The 10,000-nt window shown below is 41.3% G+C and overlaps 1 protein-coding gene across 1 annotated transcript; it reads right to left on the bottom strand.

The window, feature by feature from the left end:
* Positions 1-1,459: 1,459 nt before the first annotated feature.
* LOC137803043 (immunoglobulin lambda-1 light chain-like) lies at positions 1,460-7,104 on the bottom strand. Its single transcript, XM_068601299.1, has 5 exons — positions 7,062-7,104; positions 6,667-6,972; positions 4,887-4,967; positions 2,695-3,000; positions 1,460-1,677 (listed from the first exon to the last, which is right to left on the bottom strand). Exons 1-5 carry the CDS (start codon positions 7,102-7,104, stop codon positions 1,460-1,462), a joined length of 954 nt encoding a protein of 317 aa, XP_068457400.1.
* Positions 7,105-10,000: the final 2,896 nt, after the last annotated feature.

The following is a 10,000-nucleotide window of genomic DNA, read 5'->3' as shown; positions in this document are numbered from 1 at the left end:
ACTTTATACTGGTTCATACTGGTCTATGCTTCATACTGGTTCATACTTTATACTGGTTCATACTGGTCTATGCTTCATACTGGTTCATACTGGTTCATACTGCTTCATACTGGTTCATACTGGTCTAAACTGGGTTATAGACTGAACTGCTGAGGTAACTGAACCCAGGCTGAGCTCTTGCTGTGAGGCAATATTAATAAATATATACAGTTATTTATATTTTAAGTGAATACAAAACTTTGTGCAATAAACAAATAAATAAACTTTAGCTTATTTTTAAGAGCGGAACAAATAAATGTTCATTATTCATAATTAATATAAGTGTTAATTAATCATCAATCATAATGTACCATCATATTACACATCGGTAATATTGTGCTGCTGTATGTAAATATAATATAAACATATATATATAATACATATATATATATATGTTTATATTATATTTATATACTATTAATATACATATTAATTAATATACATATTTATATACATTTACATATAGCAGCACAATATTACACATCTGTACACACACAGATATATTTATATACATATATATGTACAACATATTATGAACTGAATTATGTCATAATATATTTAAAAAATATAATTCTACAATGTATGACTTTTGTATTTTTCAGGTTAATGTAGAGCTTTACCTCCACACAGAGAGACGACTCTGAACCCACGGACTTCTTCATGTATGTATAAATACACATATATATACATATATTTATATACATATCTATAGCTATATATATATATCTATATATATATATATATATATATATATATATATATATATATATATATATATATATATATATATATATATACATACATATATCTATATATATATCTATATGTATATATAGAGATATATATATATATATATATATATATATATATAAATATATATTACATATATGTGTATAATAGTGTGTATGAATTAGTTTTTTTGTTTAGCTGTACTTGATTAGCTGTGTACTTATACTCACATCTTCCTCTACATCAGTCTAAAAACTACATCCAGACACCAACCAAGTGGATTCTGTGTCTGATTATAATTATGATGTATTATTATTTACTATGAACAATAAACAAGAACCAAACAGGAATGTTGATGAAACACTTTATTGACAATGTGACGCTGACGAACCTGAAATATGAATTAAAGAGAAACTCAAGAAAGAAGAACATGATAAAAAATATAATATCTACCAAACAGTTTGACTTTATTATGCAATTAAAGTATAAAAACTCTAAATATGAAAATAATACACAGAGTTACACTCAGTAACTATGAACACAGGAGCATAAAGGTGTGTTCATATCTTTATGATTATTACATCTCAACGTGAAAGACACAGTTCATAAACATCACGTCACTACATAAACCAGTATGAACCAGTATGAACCAGTATAAACCAGTATGAACCAGTATAAACCAGTGGAGGCTTCAGCCAGCACGGGAGCAGCCGCTCTGGTCTCTGAGCAGCAGAAAGAGTCCACAGCAGAACAGCAGACTCTTCACGATCAGACCCGAGTACAGCAAGCAGAGCAGCTTCACCTGAGGAAGAGGAGTAGGAGGAGGAGGAGGAGGAGGAAGAGTAGGAGGAGTAGGAGGAGGAGGAGGAGGAGTAGGAGGAAGGGTAGGGGGTGGAGGGGAACGAACCTCTGAAACAGAAGAGAAGTGCATGTTGTGGTGAGGCTGCTCATCATCTATAACACTACGTACAATATTACTAATGTCTTCACAGGAGATATGAAACATGTCCTCATGGAGCTGACTCTACTGAACACCTCCTCCTCCACCTGGCTCTGTTGGGCCTCCTCATGGAGCTGACTCTACTGAACACCTCCTCCTCCACCTGGCTCTGTTGGGCCTCCTCATGGAGCTGACTCTACTGAACACCTCCTCCTCCACCTGGCTCTGTTGGGCCTCCTCATGGAGCTGACTCTACTGAACACCTCCTCCTCCACCTGGCTCTGTTGGGCCTCCTCATGGAGCTGACTCTACTGAACACCTCCTCCTCCACCTGGCTCTGTTGGGCCTCCTCATGGAGCTGACTCTACTGAACACCTCCTCCTCCACCTGGCTCTGTTGGGCCTCCTCATGGAGCTGACTCTACTGAACACCTCCACCACTTGGCTCTGTTGGGCCTCCTCATGGAGCTGACTCTACTGAACACCTCCTCCACCTGGCTCTGTTGGGCCTCCTCATGGAGCTGACTCTACTGAACACCTCCTCCACCACCTGGCTCTGTTGGGCCTCCTCATGGAGCTGACTCTACTGAACACCTCCTCCACCTGGCTCAGTTGGGCCTCCTCATGGAGCTGACTCTACTGAACACCTCCACCTGGCTCTGTTGGGCCTCCTCATGGAGCTGACTCTACTGAACACCTCCTCCACCACCTGGCTCTGTTGGGCCTCCTCATGGAGCTGACTCTACTGAACACCTCCACCTGGCTCTGTTGGGCCTCCTCATGGAGCTGACTCTACTGAACACCTCCTCCACCTGGCTCTGTTGGGCCTCCTCATGGAGCTGACTCTACTGAACACCTCCTCCACCACCTGGCTCTGTTGGGCCTCCTCATGGAGCTGACTCTACTGAACACCTCCTCCTCCACCTGGCTCTGTTGGGCCTCCTCATGGAGCTGACTCTACTGAACACCTCCCTGAGGCTCCATCACCTTGCTCTGTCGAGGCCTCCACCTCTCCGGCCTCGTGGTGGGCGTAGCAGCGGTATTTGTAGCCGCCGCTCTGCTGATGGAGCAGCAAGATGGCGGCGCTGCGTCCGGCCTCCCTGAGCTGCAGCTGCTCTCCCTCAGCAGGGGGCAGCGCCTCCAGAGGACCGTTCTGCTTTCGCCTCCTCCAGGAGAACCGGACCTGAGGAGGGAACATGGCGGAGGCCACGCACAGCAGGAGGCTCCTCCCCTCCAGGTGCACTCTGGGTACTGCTGGGTACACGCTCACCACGGGCTTCACCACGGGCTCAGCTGAGGTTACCAACAGTATTATTACTAACGATGAAATATAATACAATATATGATACAACCAAGTGGAATATAATGTAATGTAATGCACTATGAGGAAAGATAAAATAATGAAATATAGTTATATAATATAATATAATGGAATGTAACATTACACAATATAATGTAACATAGTACAATACAAAACAATACATTAAAATATAATATAATACAATACACTATAATGAAATATGAAATAATGCAATATAATATTATGGAATATAATGAAATACAATACATTATGATGCAATCCAAATCAAATATAATATCATGTTGTATTATACAATACATTAAAATAACATACACAACAATACAATACAGTATATTATAACTTTATATTGTAAAATACAATATAATGATATAGTATGATATAATGTATAATAAGATAGTATTAACAAATCAAATCAAGTATAATTAAATATAATTAATGATCGTAAAGCACTTTATATAATATCTTATCATATTATATCATGAATTATACTATATTATTACTAATAACATAATATCATGTGAAATAATTAATGCATGTATCTTAATTTAATGAAAGTTTTTCTCTACAAAATATAACAGATTATTTATTTAACAATAGAATTAACACTTACAGCAATATTGTTTTTTACATCTTTCATAACAATTTTAACATCAATCAATCATTTGAATAAAATATTTCTTTATAAAATTAAATGCAAGGAATGTATTAATACCTGAGAAGAAATAAACAAACAATACAATTAAAATAAATAACCTATGAATATATTAATTGTCATATTATTTTATTTTAATAGCGAACTACAATGAAATGTTCAGAAATGTAAATTGTTTATGTTTCGTCTTCATAATAATAATTTCTATACTCGACTACAATGAATTCATCAAAGGTGAAATAAAATGAGTTCAACATGAATACATAAAGAAATATTAATTAATATTAATTAATATGATACATAATAATAAAGAACACTATTTTACAATTATTTTAAATATTTAAGCGACTAAATACAAATATTTGTGCCTTTATATTTCATCCTCTATCATAAATAGAAACATTCAAAAAATAAGAAGAATATATATATGTATATATATATATATATATACATATACATACATACATATATATATATATATATATATATATATATACATACATACATACATACATACATACATACATACATACATACATACATACATATATATATATATATATATATATATATATATATATATATATATGATCTGATACTGAATAAGATATTATATATATATATATATATAATATATATATATATATATATATATATATATATATATATATATAATATATATATATATATATATATATATATATAATATCTTATTCAGTATATATATATATATATATATATATATATATATATATATATAATATCTTATTCAGTATCAGGTTGGCTTCATACATAAATATATCTTCCAGGAAAAGACATTTGAGACATTTGTATCATAATAAATATAAATGGCATAAAGCTGGTATTACCATTAATAAATAATGTATTAAGTATCGTATATATAATATATTTATAGTTCTACGCTTTGAAAATACATTTACTGGCAATTAATTTGAATATCACTTATATTCTAATGTTAGATGTTGCTGATTAAGTGAGACGATCAATAATCTTTAATTATTTTTTCAGTTTTATTTAATAAAAAAAAAAATATCAGTGAATCAGTTTATTCTCTTACGGAAATTAATCATAACTTTTAACCTTTTTAATGTTTCTTTATGAAGATGAAAACACTAACATGTGAACATAAAACACATTTTAACTGTTTAATCAACTGAAGTTAAGAAATAAATAGTTTATTCTTACCTGTTACATAGAGTTCAGTTCCAGAGCCAAAGATATAATCATATCCATACTTCACACAGTGAAACTCAGTGATACTAAAACCTCTGCTGAGGTGAACGAACAATGAAGGAGTTTCACTACAGAGGAACCTCATCTCCTTACTCTATCTCTAAGGCCGAGCCCTACAGAGGAACCTCATCTCCTTACTCTATCTCTAAGGCCGAGCCCTACAGAGGAACCTCATCTCCTTACTCTATCTCTAAGGCCGAGCCCTACAGAGGAACCTCATCTCCTTACTCTATCTCTAAGGCTGAGCCCTACAGAGGAACCGCATCTCCTTACTCTATCTCTAAGGCTGAGCCCTAAAGAGGAACCTCATCTCCTTACTCTATCTCTAAGGCCGAGCCCTACAGAGGAACCTCATCTCCTTACTCTATCTCTAAGGCCGAGCCCTACAGAGGAACCTCATCTCTTACTCTATCTCTAAGGCCGAGCCCTACAGAGGAACCTCATCTCCTTACTCTATCTCTAAGGCCGAGCCCTACAGAGGAACCTCATCTCCTTACTCTATCTCTAAGGCTGAGCCCTACAGAGGAACCGCATCTCCTTACTCTATCTCTAAGGCTGAGCCCTAAAGAGGAACCTCATCTCCTTACTCTATCTCTAAGGCCGAGCCCTACAGAGGAACCTCATCTCCTTACTCTATCTCTAAGGCCGAGCCCTACAGAGGAACCTCATCTCTTACTCTATCTCTAAGGCCGAGCCCTACAGAGGAACCGCATCTCCTTACTCTATCTCTAAGGCTGAGCCCTAAAGAGGAACCTCATCTCCTTACTCTATCTCTAAGGCCGAGCCCTACAGAGGAACCTCATCTCCTTACTCTATCTCTAAGGCCGAGCCCTACAGAGGAACCTCATCTCTTACTCTATCTCTAAGGCCGAGCCCTACAGAGGAACCTCATCTCCTTACTCTATCTCTAAGGCCGAGCCCTACAGAGGAACCTCATCTCCTTACTCTATCTCTAAGGCTGAGCCCTACAGAGGAACCGCATCTCCTTACTCTATCTCTAAGGCTGAGCCCTAAAGAGGAACCTCATCTCCTTACTCTATCTCTAAGGCCGAGCCCTACAGAGGAACCTCATCTCCTTACTCTATCTCTAAGGCCGAGCCCTACAGAGGAACCTCATCTCTTACTCTATCTCTAAGGCCGAGCCCTACAGAGGAACCTCATCTCCTTACTCTATCTCTAAGGCCGAGCCCTACAGAGGAACCTCATCTCCTTACTCTATCTCTAAGGCTGAGCCCTACAGAGGAACCTCATCTCCTTACTCTATCTCTAAGGCTGAGCCCTACAGAGGAACCTCATCTCCTTACTCTATCCCTAAGGCCGAGCCCTACGGAGGAACCTCATCTCCTTACTCTATCCCTAAGGCTGAGCCCTACAGAGGAACCTCATCTCCTTACTCTATCTCTAAGGCTGAGCCCTACAGAGGAACCTCATCTCCTTACTCTATCTCTAAGGCCGAGCCCTACAGAGGAACCTCATCTCCTTTGTATAGGAGACACAGGAAGAGCAGCTCGGCCTTGTGAGGAGACTTTATTCCATCTGCAGGATTTAATTTGCATGATGAATTATAATGGTTTGATCCTTGAGCCTCTCGTTGTCCTCGCTGAGGGAAACAACAATAATAAAGAGTGAACCGTAAGGCTGAGCTGTGGTTGCTGCTCTCTTCCTGTTTCTAACATCTGCTCCTCTGGTTTTTGTTCAGGCTGCAGGAATCAGTTCTCACTGTGGAACCAACAGGAGCAGAAGTACCGAGCTGCATGAGAGGGTTTCACCTGCTGGATCTGCAACTCACAGCCGTTCTGCTTTCTTACAGCTGAGAAATCATTTTCCTGAGGATGATCGTATCCTTTATATATGTAACCATTACTTTTATCAATGCGCAGAATCAGTGTGAATGTTCCTGTGTCTGTCTTCTGGTACCAGAATACATAATCACTATCACACTGATCAGTGCCTCGGCAGCTGAAGGAGACTTTCCTTCCGCCCCTCCTGGTCATCGTTAAGTCATCCTGAATCAGGTGTGCAGCCTCGGCCTCCAGCGCTGTAGAGCAACAGACAGGTGGAGGTGAGCGTCACGGTGTGTGTCACAGGTGCAGCTCGCTGGCTCCTGATTGGCTGGGAAACACTCACCTGAAAGCAGGCAGCACAGAGCCGCGGCCGGGAGGAAGAGCATGCTGAGCATCGGTGCAGAGAAGTGGAGCTCTGCTGCAGAGCGAGGACCAACCAGGACGAGCTGCGAGGCCTCCAGAGGGCGTGTGTGGAGACAGCGACATCGTCAGCGTAGAGGGGAACGTTCCCACTGTGACGCTGCTGAGCTCATGCCGTGATGCGTTCAAGGCCGGGACACAGAGTTGTGTTCATCTGTTGTATGAAAACTATGAAAGCTCCTTTTTATGCATCGTGTGGTTCGTCACAATGAAACCTTCAAGCTCCAGAAATATGATCGTGTTGAAAGAGAAGACGAAGGTTCCTGTGAGCGATCAGAGCGGATGCATTTCCACTTTTATCTCATATATTGTCTAAATGATTATTGTTCCGCGATGTAAAATATAAAATATTACATGGCAAAATTCTTTTTTATATATGTATATATATATATATATATATATATATATATATACATATATATATATATATACATATATATATATATATATATATACATATATATATATATATATATATATATATATATATATATATATATATATATATATATATTCACATGACTCTCAAGCTAACACTAATTTCTTCTAAATTATGAGATTTTTGTGTCTTTTATGTGTAATTATTGAGTAAATATTATTGATGAGCATACATTGCGTGAGCTTACGTTACGTGTAAATTTATCATCAATCATTGTTAATTTGCTGCTAAAAATCAAATCAATGGCACTCTTCATCCATCCATCCATTTTCATCTGCTTATCCGGGTCGGGTCGCAGTGGCAGCACCCAGCAGACTGACCCAGGCTTCCCTCTCACCTGCAACATTTTCCAGCTCGTTCCGGGGGACCCCGAGACGTTCCCAGGCCAGCCGGGAGATATAATCCCTCCAGCGTGTCCTGGGTCTTCCCCGGGGCCTCTTCCCAGTTGGACGTGCCTGGAAGACCTCTAATGGGAGGCGTCCAGGAGGCATCCGGATTAGATGCCCGAACCACCTCAGCTGACTCCTTTCGATACGAAGGAGCAGCGGCTCGACTCCAAGCTCCCTCCTGATGTCCGAGCTCCTTACCCTATCTCTAAGGCTGAGCCCGGCCACCCTACGGAGGAAGCTCATTTCGGCCGCTTGTATCCGCGACCTCGTTCTTTCGGTCACGACCCAGAGTTTGTGACCATAGGTGAGGGTTGGAACGTAGACCGACCAGTAAATGGAGAGCTTCGCCTTCCGACTTAGCTCCCTCTTCACCAAGACGGACCGGTACAGCGCCCGTTTTACTGCTGCAGCCGCACCGATCCGCCTGTCCATCTCCCGCTCCACCTTACCCTCACTCGTGAACAAGACCCAGAGGTACTTGAACTCCTTCGCTTGGGGCAGGCATGTTGTCCCCACCTGGAGGGAGCAATCCACCGGTTTCCGGCAGAGAACCATGGCCTCGGATTTGGAGGCGCTAACCCTCATCCCTGCCGCTTCACACTCGGCTGCAAAATGCCCCAGCGAATGCTGGAGGTCACGGTCCGAGGAAGCAAACAGGACCACATCATCTGTAAACAGCAGAGAGGCGATCCCGAGGCCCCCGAACCGGATCGCCTCCGCCCCACGGCTGCGCCGAGAAATCCTGTCCATGAAGGTCACAAACAGGACCGGTGATAAAGGGCAGCCATGGCGGAGGCCAACACCCACCAGGAACGTGTCTGACTTACTGCCGAGGATACGAACGCAACTCCTACTGCAGGCGTATAGAGACCGGATAGCCCGTGCCAACGGATCCGGCACCCCGTACTCCTGCAGCACCCCCCACTGAACCCCCCGAGGGACCCGGTCGAAAGCCTTCTCCAAGTCCACAAAGCACATGTAGACTGGTTGGGCAAACTCCCAAGACCCCTCCAGTAGTCCCGCAAGGGTAAAGAGCTGGTCCACTGGTCCACGACCGGGACTGAATCTGCACTGCTCCTCTTGAATCCGAGGTTCGACAAGCGGTCGGAGCCTCCTTTCCAGCACCTGGAGCCTCCTTTCCAGCACCCTGGAGTCTCCTTTCCAGCACCCTGGAGCCTCCTTTCCAGCACCCTGGAGCCTCCTTTCCAGCACCCTGGAGCCTCCTTTCCAGCACCCTGGCATAAGCTTTTCCCGGGAGGCTGAGCAGTGTGATACCTCGATAGTTCGAGCACACTCTCCGGTCCCCCTTCTTGAAGATGGGAACCACCACCCCGGTCTGCCAGTCCATGGGCACTGTTCCCGACCCCCATGCGACACTGAAAAGGCGTGTCAGCCAAGACAGCCCAGCAATGTCCAGCGCTTTCAGCATCTCAGGGCGGATTTCATCCACCCCCGGCGCCTTGCCACCGAGGAGCTCTTTAACTACCTTAGTGACCTCTGCCAGAGATATGGGTGCACCCACCCCAAGGTCTTCAGGCACTGCCCCCTCCCCAGGGGACATGTTGGCCGGGTTCAGGAGTTCCTCAAAGTGCTCTTTCCACCGTCCGACGATGTCCCCAGTCCGAATCAGCAGTTCGCCTCCCCCGCTGAGAACAGCCTGGGGTAGGCCCTGCTTTCCCTTCCTGATCCTTTCTTCTATTATAATGTTTAGTAAAATACCATCACAATATAATACATTATTCATGTTGGTGTCATGATACTGCTGTATGTATTATGTTTAATAATGTACCATCATATTACGGATCGGTAATATTGTACTGCTGTCTGTCTGTATATATCTCTATCTATCGATCTATCGATCTATCTATCTATCTATCTATCTATCTATCTATCTATCTATATGATATATATGTATATATATATATATATATATATATATATATATATATATATATACATATATATATTTGATATATATGTATGACTTTTGTATTTTTCTGAATAATGTTTAAAATCTTTGTTGAAATCTATTTC

This window comes from Clinocottus analis, unplaced genomic scaffold (genome assembly GCF_023055335.1).
Source record: "Clinocottus analis isolate CAN_PGR_092001 unplaced genomic scaffold, fCliAna1.0.p SCAF_11, whole genome shotgun sequence".
NCBI lineage: Eukaryota > Metazoa > Chordata > Actinopteri > Perciformes > Cottidae > Clinocottus > Clinocottus analis.
Note: the sequence above shows the minus strand (reverse complement) of the source record. Positions and strands in the feature narration are given on the sequence as shown.